The sequence below is a fragment of the Nothoprocta perdicaria genome, unplaced genomic scaffold (assembly GCF_003342845.1).
Source record: "Nothoprocta perdicaria isolate Ctin4 unplaced genomic scaffold, notPer1 scaffold_281, whole genome shotgun sequence".
NCBI lineage: Eukaryota > Metazoa > Chordata > Aves > Tinamiformes > Tinamidae > Nothoprocta > Nothoprocta perdicaria.
In genome coordinates, this window is record NW_020455512.1 from 358,634 (window position 1) to 379,328 (window position 20,695).

General features: G+C 39.5%; 1 protein-coding gene across 5 annotated transcripts in view; it reads left to right on the plus strand.

Moving 5' to 3' along the window:
• MAPK10 (mitogen-activated protein kinase 10) overlaps positions 1 to 20,695 on the plus strand; it is a 133,096-nt gene that overhangs the window by 7,396 nt on the left and 105,005 nt on the right. Inside the window, exons 1-2 of one of the 5 annotated variants that reach the window (XM_026041324.1) lie at positions 6,933 to 7,066; positions 11,310 to 11,429. Coding sequence is in view for 1 of the 5 variants with exons in the window: in XM_026041322.1 (XP_025897107.1) it covers positions 7,064 to 7,066 (3 nt within the window). In the remaining 4 variants the exon portion in view is untranslated. Of the gene's footprint in view, positions 1 to 6,932; positions 7,067 to 7,210; positions 7,265 to 11,309; positions 11,430 to 20,695 lie in introns of those variants that run through there. The other 4 variants (XM_026041325.1, XM_026041326.1, XM_026041322.1 and 1 more) reach the window with 4 other exon arrangements.

The following is a 20,695-nucleotide window of genomic DNA, read 5'->3' on the forward strand; positions in this document are numbered from 1 at the left end:
AGGGAATTCTCTTACTGTAAGAGCATGCATCCTGTAGGTAGTTCACTGGCTGGATGACCTTATCAAACTCGTATTTTGCTGTGAATGTTTTGTGAAATAACTGAGTAAGACTTGAGTTGTTTTTTGTTGTTGTTAACGTATGTTTCCGAAAGCCAACTCGGATCTTGATAGATGCCTGTTTCGTGGTTCTAGTGCAGGCCTTTGTGGCCCAGTTGTTTTGGTCAGGACTGAGACAAAATAAAACCGTGCATATTACTGTTAATTATGTGTTAATTTTGTTGCCAAATCTTTAGAAAGACAACTTTGAAACAACTTAGTTGGAAGAAATACTTGGAGAAACTGGGATTGGTGGAGACATTCAGCTGACTGCAGAAGCGCATCATGTGTTGGTAGTTGGCACAGTTCTGCAGTTTTGTGGCAGCTTTTGTCATGGAAGGAGAGCATTGGCCTGTATGGAGAGCATTGACCTATATACAGGAAATAGAGAAGTAGGACTCAGTAAGTCCAAAGTATCAACAGTGAAATTAAGCAAAACAGTTGAGTTGCTCATGCCATGATTCAGGCATTGAATTGAATTAAAAGATGAAAAGCTACTCAAGTAAGCAGCCAGCCAACAAAAACCTTCCAGAAAAGGGAGTATACTAAAATCTTTGGAAATATCCAGGAATTGCACAGAGATAAGACTAGGAGAGAAGGTGAGGCTACTTGGCAGCAGGTCACTAAAGTCAAAATAATGCACCAAACATGGTGTTTCTGCTTTCCATTTTTGTAGGCTTGAGCCGTTTTGAATACAGAAATGCTTAGCAGAGAGCTTTATCTGGCCCAAGTCATTCAAATCTTACGTTAGCAACTTCTTATTGCCATGGTAACTTGGGCAAGACTTTTGCTGTCAGTCAAGCTCAAGATAGGAAGCTATATTCTTTTGAAACATATACTGGGAGCACAACTTATTAAAATGATCAATATTTATGCAGGAGATAATATCTTCAGACAGACTGGACACCATCTGTCACAGTCTGATTTAATTTTATGGTTATAGCAGAGTGAGCTGACAACTGTAAACGTATTGTGGTTTCCAAGTCAAGATGTGAAATATTGTGGAGTGTGGTTGTGCGCTCCTGTTCGTAGCCGAGGGATGTGCTGATTTGTTCCTGAAGTGAGTTGAAGTTCTGCTACTGTTCCAGTACTATTGTACTGGAATCATTTATAAATGAGTCCTCAATATACGTCTTAATGCATCTGCAGGGAAAATTGAGCTTGCAGTCTTCCGCTGTGGAAGAAGGACTAAATGCAGGAAATGGCAAATTTAAATAATATTTAAGGAGTTTTTAATTACTTGTTTTTACCTTCAAATTGGGATTTAATCTTTATAGTATTTTTCCCCTCTTCTGCAGTATGCGTTTAGCTTAGAGCATGTTCTTGCATCTTATGTAATATCTAAAGTCATTAGGGTAATAAAGTATGCCTAGGTTTGTATCCTGGATACTGGAGTTTTTGTGGTGTATATGCAATTGGTAGAGTTTGACAGGGAGTGTAGGCCCTGCCAGAAGCTGGACTAGTTAAGGGGAATGCTTGTCTAAAGAGTGGTCATGGTATGATATGCTAAAATCTTTCAGTTAGTTTACTTGATTTGTAAAGTTGACGAACTGAGAGAATATTTTTTGACAGAAAAATTAAGTAATTGAAGTAACAGTTATTTCATGTCCTGTAACAAGGTCCTAATTCTCTCTTCAGTGTTCTGAGTTACTCAGTTAATTCCTGTTGAAGGAAATAGTTGTGTTTTTTTCTGGGTCAGTGCCTAGTGAGGTATGTGTGCATCCTTCTTCCAGTGATGTTCATGAGCTTTGAGTTAGGAATTGTCATACTCATCACGATCAGGTGGAAAAGACTTGAACGCTTCTGTTGGGGATATTATTTCGTGTGCATGCTTGTGCACCTATCTCGTGTGTTAGTGCCTGTCGTCTTTGTGTTTAGTGCAGTTTTGCTAAGGTTTGTCTTATGCTGTATTAGAGCTTAATTTGCAAATAACTGATAGAGAATAGCTCAGTTGGGCTTGAAGAGCCAATTTGTTGCAAAGTGCTGGTTGCACCTAGCATGTGCAGCCTAGCTTTTTGGCTTCTAAGATGATGTTCAGCAAGATACTAGAATAACTATTTTTGATTTATTGTCTTGATGATTTAAAAGCAAATGATCACTTCAACTCCTCGGGTCAGTTATTATTGATCAGTCACTGCCTTTTACAAATTGGTCTTAAACCAATTCCTTAAACCAACAAATTCCTTAAACCAATGTCCTTTCTCTTTTAATTAGAAACCTCCCTTGTAATATACTGCATCAAACGGACTTGTCTGACAATTGTGGCCTTCCATCCTTATTTTTGTCTGTTCTCAGTTAACAGCTTTTGTTTCTGGTTTCACTCTTAATTACAGCTAACTCTGTTACAGTCAAGTTGTTGATGTGTATGATGTGACTGTGCTTGGGCTTTTTAATAGCCAGAAAGCTAATGCTATGCCAGTCACAGCACCGTTGATTAAAACTTGAAGTGCAGTACCCTGGAGATTTAAGAAGACAACTGAGAGCTGCACAAAAATGGTCCCTATTTTCAGTCTTCAAGATGGAAAGTTGCTTTGATACATCAGAGTCAAGAAAACCTTCGTATAGTGAGCACTTAGATTGGAAGAGCAGCCATGGCCTAGCAAAGCTGGATTCCAGAATTTGTAGATAATATATCATGTTACCTGTATCTTAAAACTTGACTGTGCAGCACTACATCAGGCTAGAATCAGAAAATCCTGATTGAAAGCACTCTTGAGGCATCACACGAGTTCTGGCTCCTCTACTGATTAGATTGGAGGAACTTCTGTCAGTGATTAGTATGTCACTTTAACCCTTAAAATAAAATCCTACTGAGCACTCTAACAGTCTCAGGATTTTAAGTGCGTTCATCAAGTGTGGTTTGTTTGGCTAATGAAACAAGAATAAGAAGTACATGAAGGAGATGGAAGCTCCTGAATCACCAGTTTGTAGCCCAGTGCACCAGGCGTTGGCAATTTCACGTTACTTGACGATGCCACTGACAACTTCTGGCAATTTAATAGCTGCTATGTTCAGTTATCTATGCAGCAGAGACAGCAGGCTCAAGGATGAATGACATAAATTGCATGGGCAATTCCAGCTTGCTCTTGGGCTTCGCATGGGTTAACACAGTGTTTCACTGAGTGCTTCTAGTTGAGACAGAGCTGGTGCTTCAGCAGCTGCTCTTCCCCTTGTAGCCCTATTTCAGAAGATGCATATGAAACCTGCTAAAGCCACACCTGCTTTCCTCTAAATGCATTAAAAGCAGTGCTTAATTCTTCTAAAGGGTAGGTCATCTATGTACATCTACTTTTTAAACTTTTATTAGTATTTTGAACTGAACAGATGAAAAATAGTTTACCGTAGTTGAGCATTATTATAGTTCAGCATTATTTATTGTTTGATGGATGCTCTCTCTTGTTTTACTTAGGTATATAACTTGAAATGTACAATTTTGGACATAATTGTCCTCCAAACCTCAGTGCTCTCACTCTGTCTGATCAAAATAGGTCACAGAAGTACAGTGTAGTGCTCATGTCCTGGATTGTAAATTGTGTGTGTTTAATTCAGGATTTTACTGTAATAGGAGAAGTTGTGTGTGAAGGGAAACTTACATTTGAATGCTTTAGAAGCACTAAGAGCCTACCTGAAATGAAGTGACTTACGGTGGTCTTTTTGGCTATCCTTGTGTTGCAAACCTCTGCTTCAGTTGTGTTTACTTGATATCAGACTCAAACTCTCTTTAGGTGCTTATCATGGAGGTTTGTTAAGGCCAAAGCAGCTCTTCGGGAAACTGGTGCCAATGGAATCCAGCCTAAAAACATCTCTTGAAATTATTTCACTCAAATTTTCTGCACTCAGGCCATTGCAGTGCTAATAAGAAGCTCAGTTCCAGGACAGATAGTGTTTTACGGCATCTTTGTGAGTGTTAGTTCAGCTAATAAACCAACTCTGCAAGATACTGCAGAAAGCAAGCTGTAGTCACTACAGACAAATGAAGTGAAAGGCTGGTACTGCTCTCCTGGCTTTAGAAAGCAGCATCCCTATATCAGAAAAAGCATCTGAAAAAGAACTATTTTCCATTAAATCTTTTGTTCAGAAAACAAATAACCGTAATTGGATTCTGAAGCCTCTGTCACCTCTGTAAGGACTTAGGCTTTTCACTGTTTTTCCTTCCTCTTCCAGTTCATTCAGAAATGCAGTTTCATCACCCCTCTTCTCATTGAGTAGGCCGTTAGTGCCATTTTCAAACATATTCTCTCTTCAGTGTTTTTTCCTCCAAGAAAAGAATCTCTGGATTCTTTTGTTCTGGATGTATCCTGAACATCCTAGGTAATCCTGTTATAGAGAAAGACTACAATATTATTGCCCCGATTAGTATTGAACTCATAATTCTTACTATATATGCATAAATATGATCACTGAAGTGTAGGATTTTGCCAAATGAGCAGCAGTGTAGGGTTTTGAATCACAGTAAACAGGCTTTGTTCTACCCGTTCGTATTTTTTTAGGGTATTTTCCTGTGAATGACTGGATATAGAAGATTAAGATAGTGTGGAATGGGTGAAACTGCTTAGTGTTACATCCCTTCTTTAGGCTGGAAGAGGAAGTAGTTCTTCTAGTGCAAACATGATATATGTTAGTGTTTTAAAAAAAAAACTACAAGTCTAGAGGAAGGATGTGTTTTCATAGAGAAGGAACAGGAACCAAAAAAAAAAAAAAAATCCCATAGTATGTTGATGAGCTTCAATACCATCAGAAGAATAAACTTTTAGAGTGAAGAATAAACTTTTAGAGTGAAAGTTGCAGTATATTTGCCTGTTAGATATTTTTCTTTGGCAGTAATGTGATGAGGAGATTGAAGGTTGTTTTTGTTTTGTCTCTATAACTTGTAATTACTGCTAATTGTAGCTGCTGCTTCTAGCTGTCAGTTAAGAGCTGATTTGAATGCTGCTCTTGGTAGCTCCTTCAAGCCCTTGGTGGCCCTGGTAACGCTTTCTCTGGGCACAGCTTGTCCCTGTGTATGCTGTCTTTGCTGCACTGCAGCTTCACTTTTCCCTAGGCCTACTGTGAAACCTGGAGGGATTTTTCCATGGTGATTCTTCATCTGTAGCAGAACCACAAAGCAGAAAAACACAATACCAACAACATAGGGAAGTAGTGCTTTGTTGTTTTTGTTGTCACTTCCTGTGAACAAATGGTGGTGTATGTATGTGGGAATGAAGATGAAAAATCAGAGAACACACAGGTGGAACAGGCTCATGACCCAGGGAGTGGAGGGACATAAGGAACAAAATGATGAGTAGAACAGATGGCCCAACTGGCTGTGAAATGGCCTGGCTTGAAATATGCTCATGCTGCTGACATGAAATGTTTGTCATTCCGCGATGTGTCAGTGTATGGCCTGCTGAAGACACTTGGAGGACCCCAAAAGGCAACAGATGAAAACTGTGGCATCAGTTCTGGTCATAAAGGACAGTGTTTGGCTTTGCTGTAGACTGTCCTGTGGAATACTCAGGGCAGCGGCAAGAAATCTGCTTGGAGAGCCTTTGAACTGTATCTGGCAGATATATTTTGAATTAAGAATTTTGTGCTTCAATAAAGGTTTATTCCATCCGGATGGAATTTGCTGGTGATGTTTCTAACCTAGATGTTTTCTGGATGAAAATGTTGTGGAAGCTGAGCCTAGCATGATGGTTTTACAGGCATACTTTGTTCTTAGCGAACTGTTCAAGCACAGAAAAAGTATCTTCGTTGGTAGTTACTTACAGCATGCACACAGAATCAATATACCCCTGCAAACAGAGTCCCTTGGAAGGCCAAAGAGTAACTGTAGATCCCCCCATCACGTCACTGTCAAAATGTCCAAATTCGGGACTAGGAACCAAGCAACTGTTGAGAGTCCCACAACATGGGATGCTACCACCTTCTGAAGCGAACCACCAGAGTTACTGGTGACTCCTGCTGTCTTCTAGCTGAAGTCCTATGTAGAGCTGTCTTGCTTCCCTTACACTACTTGATTTATGGCCACTCTGCCCTTTTCCTCTCTTTTTCTTTTTTAAGAAGAAAAAAATCAATATTCATCACCCCATCCTGCAAAACCACGTTAGTCGCAGAATATCAGCAATTATAGCCTACTGATTGTGCTTGCAAACTCTTCCCCTCATTGAGTAACCTCTCGTTTGGTTTATTACAGGATGTCTCTCCATCTCCAAGTACTGCAAATAAACAAATATAAGTTTATTTGCAGTACTTGCTTATCCTAGGGTGACGGGCATTTTGGGGTGTGCATGCAGCAGCCTAAGCAAACAAAAGGGCAGATCTGCAGCACATGAATCTTCCTGCCTTCTCTCTGTACTGACTCGCTCCCCGATGCAGATGCCCGAGCTGCTGCTGCTGTTAAGTGCTACAGAAGGCTATTCAGCTTCCCGTTGCAGTCAGTTCCGTCCCCTGATTCACTAGGAGATACTGTAGCTGTGGTTGCAGATTAGGCTTTTCTCTTCCTCCTCTTGTCCTTCCCTCCCGGCCCCCCCTTAGAGACCTCTGTGTGCTTTGACGTCATGTGTGCTCCTTTCAGTTGCCATAGCAGCCCCATTCCCCAAGCTCTCTGCCTGGCTCCTCTGGTAGGTTCCACAATGGTACAGCCAGCATCACGCTGCACAATGGTTTCCAGGCAGTGAAAGAGCGTGATTCAGCAAGCCACTCTCTTCTTGCCTCTCTTTTATTCCATTATTCTCAGACATTTTGCCTCCCTTTTTCCATTTTGCTTTACCTGCTACCCCAGGCTTTTATTTAGTGCTTTAAAGGGGGGGGGGGGGGAATTGATTTTTTTGAATTACACTGCCTCTCTTTTTATTTTTTTATTATCACTATTAATAGTCTGTCTTTTTTTTCTCGGCGCTATTCGGAATGTGGTTTAAAAATACCACCTAAAATCGCAGTTTGGGGAAAAGGTTGCTGGACGAGGAGAATAGTTCGCAAGCACGGAATGGTAGGTTGCTGATGCTAATATTCTATGACTAACCTGCTTTTGCAGGGTGGGGTGATGAATATTGATTGCTGCTTAAAAAAAGGAGAGGGGGAGAGAGAGAGAGAGAGAGGCAGGTTAATGGAGGAAAGGGCCGACCGAAGCGAGGAGGCTGCAGCAGTAGGTTTGGCGGCCAGAGGACCGTCGTTTTCCTGCGTTCGGGTGTGTATTGAGCTTCTCGGGGCGCTTTAGGTGACCGGTGGCAGTGAGAGCGATGCAGAAGCGCGGCAGGGGCAGGAGGGGTTGCGTTTGGCCAGCTGGTTCATGTAAACAGCAGTGTTGTAGTCAGTCTCGTAGCCTCTAATGCTGCTTGCGAGGGCTGTTGCGGGGTACGGAAGTCTTGGCTTGCAGTTGGGTAGAAATGAGTGTATTATATGGATGATATAGGTAGAGCTATATTAAATGGAATTGGTAAAAAAAAAAAAAAAAAAAAAAGGCAAGGGGGTGATGTTAAGCAGTTTCAAGATGTGGAGGGCACAAGCCTAGGCCTTTTGCAAAGGGTCTGAATTTAAATGGAAGAAAAAGATGTGTGGTTGTGGGGGGAAGAGTGTTTGAAAAAACTGTGTTGGTGGGCTGAATGTGGAGGCTGTAGGGGAGAAAATGGTTTCTTCAGGCAGCTATCAGTCCATTGCATGATTCCCAAATGCAAATGAACAGAATGCACTGCATTTTAAAGCAAAAGTGTTTACAGCACATCAAGGGCAGTTATTTTGTCAAGGAAAAGGCAATAATTTGTAGACACTGCAGTGAAATCAATGTTGCTTTGCAGGGAAATCATCTGACAGGAGAACTATTGCTGTAGGGGGAAATTTTCTGTTCTGCAGAAAGGCCTTCTTACAAATAATACAGGTTTGAGTTGGATTAATGAAGTGTTAGAGCATAATGCTTAATAAGCAAGCTGTGCTGCCAGTGAAGCACGACGAGCGTGTGCCATGGCATTCACATCTTGGGTGCTTGTGAGCTTGTTTACATGGATCCTTTTTGCTGCATAGCTTCGCGATACCTTCAGTGCAGGCTTGCCCTGCTCTGATAACGCTCAGGGCGAGATTTACAAGAGACACATTTGAAAATGAGCAGACATGATGTGAAAATGCCAACTTCAGAAAGGGAAATGAAGGTATAAGGTGGGTGCTCTTTTTAAGAGGAACCTGGTGTGTTGTCTGCATAGAAGTGTGATGTGTGTTCATGTACTTCCCCCCGTCCTTCCTCTTGCTTCCCCACATCAGCTTGCTGCAGGACACAGAGCCTATCGTGCAAGTCAGCTCTGGAAGAGAGAGAAGTGTCAACATTGTGGGGAGAGGGATGTGGGTCCTGTGGATCTGTGAATTGCACTGGGCTTTTTCTCTCTGCTTACATATGAACTGTCTCTGGTTATTTTAGGTGCTAAACCTCTTAGCTTCTAGCCCTGTTTCAGAACACTGCTCAGTAACCCCTGGCCAGGGCTACCCAAGGGGTCAAGTGTTTTCCTTTATGGGCTTTCTGCTGTCTCTTCAGTCCTTGTACTGGTGTTGGTTGGCTAGACAAAACAAGTTTTTCCTCTGAGGACACAGATGTGAATGACAAAGGTGACTGAACCTTAGCCATTAAGTGATATTTTCCCTCCCTGACTCATTAAGATATGTTCTCATGTTGTTCTATCCTGCTGTTTCAGAGCACGTATAATTCGTTGGGATCCTGTTGTTATTATGGTTTTCTTGAAGAGCTTTGGGATTGCAGAGAGATTTCTAAAGTGGGTAAGAGCAAAAATAATACAATGGGAAAAATGAGTTATCCTCAGCTGCCTGTGTGCCTCAATAACAGAAAATGTCCCTCTCATTGTTATAAAGATCCATGTATGCTAGAAGAGTATTTTATGAGGAGACCTTGGGGATGCTTTTTCCTTCTGTGAACTGTTGACACATCTGCAGCCATTATTTAAAGATTTAATAGTACCAGATCAATAATGGCAAGGCCAAACACCATCCTAAGGTGTCAGGGTATGAGATGGGGCTTTTATAAACAATGAGCACACTTTCAGAATTTTCCCACCATGGTATGGGCTCTGGAAGGCTGTTTTAGGATGCAGTTGGTTACCAAGCCTGTGTAATTTAGCGGAAGGTGAAGCAGACCCAAATGAATTGGATATAAGCATTATTCTTGCACACAAGATAACTTTTTTCCTGCCTTCCAAATCTTAAAAAAAATGTGAATTCAGAGAAAAATCCACAGCTTTGCTTTCTGAATCTCTTAAGCCGTAATTGAAAACAAGCTACAGTCTTTTTCTGGATAATACCTGAAAAGCATAAAATACCACCTTGTTGATATTTGTTCAAATGAAAGCAGTTCTTGAATGAGTTTGTTAAGGCTAGTGCCTGTGAAGAGGGAGCCTTTCATGCTTCTGGTTTCATTTTGAGCTCATAAGAGCCTGCCTAGAAATCATGACTTAAGCGTGATGACTGCAGTGTTGACCATAGCTGTTGCTCTGCTGTATTGAGACATGTTTGCACTGCAATACCAAGTAGAAAGACCAACTGTTTTCCTACGTTTGTGTTTTGCTCTCCTTTTTCTCTGGTTCTTGCAAGCTTACAGTTTTCAATTGGGCCATTTGCAAGAAAATTCTAAGAAAGGGCATGAGTGGTAAAGAAAAAAAGGTGCTTTTTATTGTTCGTTTGTTTCTCGCAGCACTATCCATGCAGACAGACAAATGAAGCATTGCAGAGAAAGAAATTATCTTTTGTATTTAAGAAATCTTATTGAAACTAAGTAAAATTTCATTAGTGTGGAATCAGGTGTTGGGGTTGTTAAACTTCCTTCTGTGCTGTGACAGTGAGATTCGGATACCGAGAATGGGACAGAATGTAATGGTTCCCAGTCCACTGGTTTAAAAGTTTACAACTTGTCAATACATTTTCTGTGAGCCGTGATGCTGTAGTTTGTGAGGAGCAGTTTTGTCTAGTTCTCTAAGATAGCAGGAGGAGTGCTTCTGTCTTGTTTTATTATGTTTGCATTGCTTTTTACTATACTATTGTTATTAAGAATAAGGTTTCTGTATATGAACTTCAAGTGGCAATGACATGTTCCTCTGTGGAAAGGATGTGAAGGTCATGATGCTGTCTTAGGAGGCCCCAGACTGCTGGAACCGTAGGATGGATTGACAACACTTTGCACAAGTAGAAAAAGCATGTTATATTTTTGTATTTTCAGACTTGACTCCAAGGAAAAGAGAGGTAGATGGTTGCATTAGTACCACCCCTGGCTGACATAGCAGTGATGATGCTGAGAGGGAAATCTCATGCCGTTCTAGTCTCACGTAGCTACTTTGCACTGTGCTTGACCTGTGAAATATCATGTTACAGTGCTGTCAAGTTTTTTCATATCGGAGTCAACAGTTTTAAGGTAGAACACTCAGAAGGATGAAATACTGATTCCAGTCTAGGCAATACCTGTTTCACAAGCCTTTCACGCTGGAAAGATGTTTTGAGATATTAGGGACAAGTAATTTCAATGGGGCTTCAGGGAGCCTGAGTGTGTGCCAACCTTGGCTCAGTTTGGTGAAACATCATGGATCCTCTCACGTGAAACAGTTCTTCATACATAAGGATTTTAAATCTTGTAGTCCTACTATCATCTTCCACAGTTAAATATCAGCCTTCCGCTGAAAGCGTGCCACTGCTTTTATATACCTGGAATTTTTGATTAATGTGTAGACCAGAATGGTGCCGATAATGCAGTATGGCAGGTGTATTAGCAGTTAGTTATTAGCAGTGAAGAATAGGTACTGACTTGGCTGTACATTCTTTGTTTACTCCTTTGAATTTACTGTTATATCATCCCAAGTCTTTGCATTTATTGTTTGCGCTATGTTTTTGGATAGTCTGAGATTTCTTTATATGTATTTTTATCTCAAAAACTTGATGAAGATGTTGGTAGTGTTTGTATTGCCGACCTATATGATCAAGCCTTTCAACTTTTAAAAACCTCCTACATATTAGAGAAGTGATTACATGTGATTTTTCAACTTGGTTTAGTGAAAGTTTTGCGTCTTGATTAGTTGTTTCTCCCCTATATCCAACCTCATAGATGCGTTTCAGAGCAGAACTGTGCTTCTTTATAAAATGTGCTATATAATATTGACATTTCAAGTCAGCTTGCTTTTATGGTAACTATTTTGTATATTTCTATGTTAAAGGACTACCAACCAGGTAATTTATCTTTTGGTTTTATTCAGGGCTAGCATTAGAAACCTGTCCCTGCAGCAGGCCAGAATCAGATATCAGCTATGGCAACTCGTGCATGAAGTGGACTTCTCTGAACCATTTCCAGTAGAAAAGATATAGCACACGCTGTGGTGAGTTGACAGTGGCATGTTTTATTAAATCACACTTCCTTGCAATAAAACATGGCTTAATGCCAAAATGCATGCTGATATGTACACACACACACATGCACACACACACATATATATACGTAAAAATAAAAAGCTGTACAACTGCAACTTCCATTCTTCTCACGAACTTAATGCTTGAGCATAACATGTGTTGTCATTAACATAGTAAATGCTTGAAATGAATTATATCTGGGTTTTACCTGCAATTATTAAATAAGACATACTAGTGGAGTGGTTTTTGTTAGGATAGGAAAATAAATGATGCATGTGGCATTCTGGACTTGATGTATGTGCAGGTGGGTGCGATTGTTCATAACTATGGTAGGTCTTGGACGTTTTGCGTGGAGGAAGGAAGTGACTTTTGTAGCTCAGTCTGAGACTGATTGACATAAATACATTAATTCTTGGACAGGAGAATACATGGTGAAACTAGCACAGGAAAAAAAAGGCAACTAATAATCTGAAAGATCTTGTGGCTTTAAGCATGTAAACCTGCTAATAATTTTCTCTAAGTTTTCCTGTGTAATACATCATTTTGATTCTGATCCTTTCTTTCAAGTTGCATGATCTTGGTTTATCTTGAGGATCAGATGAACTCTCTTCATATGTCTCAAGTTATCTTGTAATGAATGTATTCTTAAGTCTTGTGAATATAAGGTAACCAAATTTCTGTTCAAAACAACCCTATGTTAATTCCTGGATGTTTATACTAGCTCCGCTGACCGCGTCTGTATGTGAGCATAAAGAGGAAGCTATCAGCTTTAAAAGGCCACACAGGCAAGTTGATCTGTAGACTTGTAGAATAGGAATTTTACTGCTGGTCCATGTCGGTCCTTCTTCTGGGAGCTTTGGCATAAATAGTCTGTAGATCCATGTGCCCAAAATGGGTGTTCCTGCAGTTTCAGTAGGAGATACAGCTCATCTTGTATGCTGATGAGGCAGTGATTGTAACATGTGATATGCCACTGCATCAGTAGTTTTCTGTGGCTTGTGGAACAGTAATGGCACTAGTACTACAGTAGCTTGGCATCTTCATTCTTAATAGAGCTTCTGAAAAAAGAATTGAACAAGTGTGGATTAAATCAATGGGATGGTGCTTTATAGTAAAATGAGGGAGTAAAATGAGAGAGAAAGTAGCAAAGAGCCATATCTTGGAGTCCATCAAAAGATTTTTGTGTGCAGTTGAAACTGAGAGGTTTCCCAAAGAGGGAAACTGTGTTTGAGGTGAAAAGTATGTGACGAGAATAATTTGTGACAGGAGTAGTCCCAGTCTGGATGTTCACATCCTTGATTAGTAGAAATCCAGGGAGAATAAGGTGCTTCTGTAAAGCTTAGGAATTTTGTTCAAGTTCTTACACGTTTTAAGGTCTGTGATGTTTGTCCTAGGCAATTGTTTTTACCAAGACAGCCTTAATCTTGGTTCAATATGTAGATTATAAAATCTTTGCAAGGGAGCCTTTCTTATTAAATGAGTTTGGCTCATTCTTGCCCAGTGATCAAGCCCCAAACCATACAACTTGTTAAGTAGAACTTGCTATGTTAAACAATGTATAGGCAATACGCTGTTTGAAGCAAACAAGGTGTATATAATCTAATAACTATGGAATATTTATGAGTGTCAAGTTGACAGTACTGTACAGTATTACATCCCAATCAGGGATTTCATTGGCTTGTTTGTGATGAACAGTATTTTACCAGACATGGCATGGACTCCTTGTACTCTGTGGAGGGGAAAAATACGTTTAGCTTGCAGTAATGGAAGTTGAGTTGAAGTTACTGCATTTGTAGAAACAGAGGAGTGCTTGTAGCTATTTTTTAAGAAGTAGCTGGGTGAACATAATTCCTACGCTTAAAACTTTACGCTTAGTAGTATATGCAATGCTAACTGCTGATTTCTTTGTTCTTTCAGAATACAATGGTACTGTTTTCCACAAGCAGTGTGACTTGGTCATTTGTCCTGCAGGTCACGAAGATGCCTTTGTCTTAATGTTGTAGCTGTTGATATTAGTGTATGCTATTTCAAGTGTACACCAAAGACACTGTTCGGTCTTTTTACCCTGCAAGTTAAATGCTCCTGCAAGTCACCGCTGCTTAGATTTATTCTTTCCAATTTAGTTGTATTTCAGGAGAGGTAGTCAGTACAAATGGAGAGCACAGTTTCAGAAACTGTGACAGTAAGCAAAAGAAATAACATTCTTTTTCTAAGAGATGTTTTAGGTAAGTTTACCCAAGGAGATTGGTCGCTTGGGAGGCAACTTGATCAAGCAACTTGCTTTTACAATGTGCTTAGGCACATTTCAGAAATGAAATGCAAGCACACAAGGCAAATATATTTTAGGATGGGGATCTTGATATTGAAGTGCTTACAGTAGTGTTGTAACTTTTTTTTTTTCCAGTTCATATTGGCCGTATATGCATGTAGGTCAACTTGAACTTAAATTGAGTTCTTCGCAGAGATGCGTCTCTATGAAAATGACGGTTTTACGGTTTTACGGTTTTTGTCTTTTTACATGAAACCAGAGAACTTATCTAAAATTTTGTATTTAATTGTCACAGATGAAATATCTTTTTTATATGCGGTGAAATTGTCTTTATGGCAGGACAGTAAAACTTCTGAAAAAGGTCAGGAAAAAGAAGTGGTAGTGAACACTAAAACTTGGATAATCTCTATTTTTAACCTCTAAAAAAAGCCTCGGAATCAGTTAGATATCTTTATAAGATTTAAGTACAAACACAATTTTGAAATCAGTCTAACAATAGTATATGTTTAATAACGGTGCTAAAGCCACTAGAGCCATGTGTAAGACGTGCATCAGAGCAGAACAGAGTTTTCTCTGAGGAATCTGTGTTCCTGTGTCTATGAATTCTTTAATCGAAAAAAGGCACTGGACATTAATGGTTATGTCTGGTTTTTATATAGATTGAATATCTCAAGTATTTACTTAAAATATTTGTGATAAGTCCCTATCCTTTACTGAGAAAGGTATATGTAATGAACTTTTTTTGGTGGCGACTCATTTTCTTAGCGTATTTCCAAAAGAGGATTGTGTTCTGTTCTGGTGCATATTTGACAGTGTTTATCAGAAGTGATCTATAGTATTTAACGCATGATTTTTTTTTTTTTTTTTTTTTGACTTCCCTACCTCGTATGCTTTAAGGAAGCTTTATTTTATGTTTTTTCCTCCCCCCAAAAGGGGAAGAAAGTTTAAGTAAGAAGGAAACTCTGGTTTCTGGTGAAACCACACACTTACCTTTCCCTTTAATAAACTTAATCAGAACTTTCTTTAAAAAGTTCTTTTATTGTATTTGGGGTCGTTTTTTCTTTTTTTGTGTGTTCTTTTTGTCTAGAGAAAAAAACTGTAAAGCATGGTGTTTTCTTTCCCTTTAGAGAGCAGAAAGTGTTCTTGTTTAACGCGATTGCTTATTCTGATTCATATCCCTTCAGCCTCCGCCCTCGGTTTGTCTTTGATATTACTGATCCCTGCAGCATGTAAGATGAGTATTTTAATTAAATAATATTGAAATGCTATGTTGCCAACTCTTTCTGAATTTGGGTTTTTTAATGCCCTGGGCTCAGGCATGTGCACAGGAGAAAATATGGGCTTTCTTTTTAATAAAACGTCATATGAAGAAAATGAAGCTTGACTATGTGAAACCTTGAGGCTTCAAAACTAAACTCTCTCACCAAAGCTACTCCCTAGTGATACCTCAGGATTCTTGGGGTGTATGACATTATTTCAAGGTATTTGGGGTTGGCAGTGTTAAAATGTCTTCTAGAGTTTGCTGAGAGATGGAGATTGCCTAGGTTCTCAACACTTTCAAAGGAATGGACTTACTTACCTTCATTCTTAAAAGTATCCAAATGTCTAGTGTTGTCTGTGAACATACCTAGTGAAATATTTGCACGACCACTGTGTTTTCTTGAGTTGCTGATGGGAAAGACTAGCACTCAGACAAGTTAAATGATTGGCAGGCTCCTATTTCCATCTTAAAGAGGAAAAAGCCATTGTAATTGTGGCAGAACAATCTGGGAGCTAGGTGCTACGCAAATATTTTTCAAGATCTTTTCATGATCTGAACTGCTGAGAAGTTTTTCTCTGGTCTGTAGCAATTGTCTTAAAATAATTGGAGGAGCTGGTGGAAGGTCATGGTTTCAGAACTAGGGGAGAATATAAAGCTTCAGGAGTAAGTGGAAATGTCTGATTAATAACAGAAGGCCCAGATAATGATGCCAGCAGAACGGTGGGAAGTAAACTGGGATGGCAATAAGTTGGTCTTCCTTTGTAGGTGTTGTATATGTACCAGTGTTAAGTGCAGTGAAGTATTTTGTAACTGCATAAGGAAATCATGTGCCTGCTTCCTTCCTGGTCTTGTCTGTGTGAAGTGTTGACTCTTTGTCTATTTTGGTAGGATCTCTGATTACCAAAATAGTTTTTAATTGCAGAGCCCGTCAGCTAGAGGAAAAACCTGTATATACCATTTCATGCCACCAGCTTTGCTCTGGCTCACCTTTTCTCTCTTGTTATCTGAAAGAATGGGAGCATTGACTGGAGTTCAAGAACTGAGATATTGTGGGGACAAGAATCCATACTGCAGGTAACATCAGTTATACAGTGCTGTTCACCATTCTCGGAGCATTCCAGGAGTGATTTTGTAATTATAACATGGAAAAATAAGAGTAACATAAATACAAACACAGTGATCGGTGCAATACAGTTTTTTTCAGCAGCTGTTGTGTGGTGGGATTTAGTATGGCAAATCAAGTGAATTGAAAAGACCTAGGTCAGTATGCATGACGGAGGACTAGCTAGAAGGTTGAAGTTATTTGGAGTTGATGTAAACTCATTGGACATCGGCAGCTCATTGGCAAGCCATGAAATGTTCTTGTGACTTTAAACAGTCTATATTCAGACTAGTGAGAGTGTGAAGGTTGCAGGCTTAGAACCCCAGTTGTGTATTCTTGGTAAACTCTTTATTATGAAGTTAAAAAGGGTATACTCTTAATTCGTTATCAAATTAAAAAGACATACCTGTGTTGAGTTTGAGGAGTAATTATTAAATAGACATATCTGAGCTACTGGATGGTGAGTAGTAATTACTAAATAGACATTTCTGAGCTACTGGATGGTGAGTAGTCTAGCTTTGTTTTATAAGTCAGAATTGTTCAGACTGAAGATTTTTAATCACTTTTAAAGAAGATTAGGAATTGAGGAACAGTCAGAAACCTCACAGGAATTCAGTCTTGTAAAGGCTTCTGGCTTCAGTAGCACTAGGTGAAGGCTTTGGAGGGAAGGATAACAAGATAAGCAACTGTTCTTTTGCTTTGTCTTCCCAGGTGCAAAAATCTGATGTAACCTCATTCTGTGAGACTAACTATATTAGCCCTTCTCGTTTATACGTGCACAGTCTTTGCCCATGTCTTGGTTTAGTACCTAATTTCTATATATTAGAAATGACAAAGATGTTTCGTTCGGATTTCAAATGCAGATTTTAATTCATCTCCAGCGTAGGCACTGGTCATGTTCTGTAAACCAGTTTTGGCCTGCATGGGACTCGGTGCAAAGCTGCAGGAGCACATGAAGTATTACAGAGATGCAATAGCACCAGAATTACTAATTCATAGCAGATGCGGAATCATTGCTAGAGGTTAGTACTGAAGTTAGTACTGAAGGTAATCAACTGAAGTAATTTGTTTTCTGGAGTAATTTATTTTCTGCATAGCTCTTTAAGAAGGCTGCTCTCCCAGGTCCTTTTACCTGGAGAAAGGCAGCATAGAATCCTTAAGGTTGGAAGGGACTTGTAGAGATCATCTAGTCCAACCCCCTAAGCCAGCATGTGAAGCTGATTTCCTAATCTGCTTCCTCCTGCCTTTGTTCCAAGCAGAATGCAGCCTCCATTGGCCCTCTGGCTAGTGCAGTGATTCTCCTCAGAGCAGTGTGCAGCCTGGGCTGAGCCGGTGTCTCAGCTACACTGAGTCATGGCTCGCTGTTCTAGCCTACCAGTGGTCCAGCTCCCGTCGTGAAAGGAGAAAGGAGGGGAGGGTTTGTCTCATCTCCAAGTCCTTAGGATGGAAGTAGTGTGTGAAGGAAAGGAATTTAGCTACATTTCCTGGAGTGGTCGAGAAAGTTGATTTTGATTGCACACTGAAAACATGTCAGTGGTTTCCTCCCTGCAGTGATATACTAATGAATGAGCTGGTTCCTGTGCCCTCAGATTTTCCTGAAGTTATTTTTTTTTCTCAGTCCCCAAGTTGTTGCTGCCAATGGTAGTCTTTGGCTGTTTACCTTTGCTGCTTCAGCATGGCCCAAATAAACTATTGAGCTGCATTTAATAAGATAACTGTTTATTTTGTGGAGGTGAAAAGGTAATGCAAGCAAAAAGAAAAACAGATTCTACTGCTGCACTTCCTGAAACAAATAAAAAACCTCTGTGTGCTGTTCCTGAAATAGATCTGTGCAGCTTAATTGCAAATCATAATGCTGTTTAAATGTCTGCATTAATTTTATGTTAGGTTTCAGCCATCAGTGTATGGCTGGATATTTTTATGGCATCATGAATGCTTAATTTGCAGTTGTAGTTAGAATTAATTTCATTATCAACTATCAAGCTGTGTGAAATTTCGTATGTCAGAAGAATAACAAATACCTATGCATCTGCACAGTAATCTGTTAAGTCCTTTCATAAAAATAATGGTTTAAAGGTGTTGTGTACTCTTTAATAAATCTATAGTGTAATTTTCTGCTTTCATGGTTTAGGAAAAAAACAAAAGACAACTTGCTAGATTTTGGCTTCTGTAAGTTGCTATGGCAGTTGCTAATAGAGAACCTGTGTAAGATCAAGTTCTTAGTGATAATGACATTGGCTTCAGTGAAATTTGGCTGAAACTATTTGTGTGGTGTGTAGATCTGATTTTGAGTTGCTTTTTAAGTTGCACTGCGTTGGTTTGAGAACATATTCTGTATGTTATTAGGCAGACACAGTTTCTGATTTCTCCCCGTTACCACAGCATTATTACTGAGCATTTATGTCTTAGGAATATGAGGAGGACTTTAACTTAACTTTAAATAAGAAAGTTACTGCTTTAGATAAGGGTGAGTCACTCTAGGTTTAGTTGTCCTAGCTGTCCGTGTGTTATTACACCTATAAACTGTTCTCAGTTTACTGAAGTACTCTTTTTAACCAGCCTGCTTCCGTAATACATATGAACTACATGTTTTCAAAACAAACAATTTCCTAGCCTTTCCCCTGTTCTCTGCACATATCAACAGATCTCTCCATTTGGGTTGAAAAGGCTCTCTTTGCCGTTTCAGTCGCTACAATTACCCATACTTTGCCTTAACTTCCCTTTGAATCCTGAACAAATTCAAGAACTAAATCACCCTTCCTTCTGTGCCTCACCGTTTTACCTTCTCTGGCACCGACTTGCGTTCATCCCTTCTCATTGCTTTTCACCTCTCTCCTTTTCAGCACTGGTTTTTGATTCTGCTTTATGTTGCTATTTATTCTCTTCTGTTGCAACAGAAAGTTTCACACTGGGTTTTGAGACTGATGTGAGGGGTGAAGTGTCATCACCTCTGCCTATGAAAGGGTTTGCTTCTCTGTGTAGTTTTTTAGGTTGCAGCTCGGGGAGCAATGCTTTGGGAAGACTCCCCTGCAGCTCCAAAGGACAAGCACATGGGCAGGCAACTAACAGGCTGATAGAATATAGGAAAATGGAGGAAGAAGTAGATAAATGTATTTAACAGCAGTCTTAGATTGGGGTTATATCGGAGATCTTTATAATGTTGACTACAGCTAAACTTTATATAAAAGTGCAAAGACTGTATTGCTACCCATATGAAATAAGACTTGTTTATATTCATGGTGAAGAGTTTTAGTGTATTTCCTGGTACCTCTCATGCTTGTGCAGTAGTAAAACTTTTCCTTTCTATTACCCTGTATTAATGTAAAGATAGTGTCAAATGAGATCTAAGTAATAATGTCATATTCAATACTGAGAAACAGTAAAACCAGTAAACTTAAGTTTTACGGTTTGAGTCATTTTATCCCCATAGTAAAAAGATTTATTTGGGCTTGAAAGTACTGTTAGTGTAGTAAATCGTCAAAATTAATAAGGTTTTTGTTAAGTTTTTAGTATTGTATAAATTAACGGTAAATATTGCTGTATAATAAATAATGCAAGCATTTTCTTTCCATTCAGTGTGAGGCCCAAAATATATCTGCCTACTAATCAAAACAGGAGACACTGCCATTAAATTGCTTGTATTGAGCATCAGAAAATGGTATTGCCTTGATACTATGCTTCGTCCTCTACACTTAATCATTATCCTGAATTATATTTTAATGTGTAAATGTGAACCATCTAATGGTGGCTTCTCTGTAATACATAGGGTATTATTTTAGGGTATTTTTTAAGCTATACAGGGATTTATTGCATTATTTTTAAATTTAAAATGCTGTGAATTTCAAAGCAATTTCCTCAGGGCACAGAGCTTGTCTACTTTGTACGTGCATGGTGTTTCCCACTGTTTTACATACTACAGGATTTTACGGTTTGATTCTCTATCACAGTGCATCATCAGCAGTGATGATATTTGCATTGGCTTGTCTTCTTTCCTAAAGAAAACAGTGTACTGTAATCAAAGCATCTTTTTTCATTTCAGTGATGGAAGGTTTATATTAAGTCAGAGAATGAATTGATTTGTCCTCACCTATAATAACTGTTTGCAAAATGCCAAGTTTGTTGTTGAAATGTAGAGTAATCCAGTAGAAGTAAGGACAAGGCCAAAGGAAGAGGGTGCAGAGCAGAGCTGAACGGTGGTAGTGCCGAACCGTGCTGTTTCTGCAGTCCAGATCAAGGCAGTTTTGGCACTGTTTGTGCGGTAGTAGTGTCTTTTCTCAGGAGGCTTTTTCGTAGGCTCAGTACTACTGGCCTTACATTTAACATGTCTCTGTAAATATGCTACCCAGCAGTACAGAAACATGGAAAAAGCCATATATATGCTTATGGTCTTTGTGTGAGAGAGAGGGTGGGAAACTGTCTGCAGTGAAGGACAATATCTTCAAAAATGTTACCAAGAGAATAAGTACAGTTATAAAGCTGTGCTTGAAATAGCCGCTCAGAATTCAGACGGTGTGAGAATTAGCTTTTTGGGTCCCACAGTGCGGTCCATTCACATCCTGCTCCCATTGTTGTGCTCCGCCAGTTGACTGCTGCGCTGACTGTG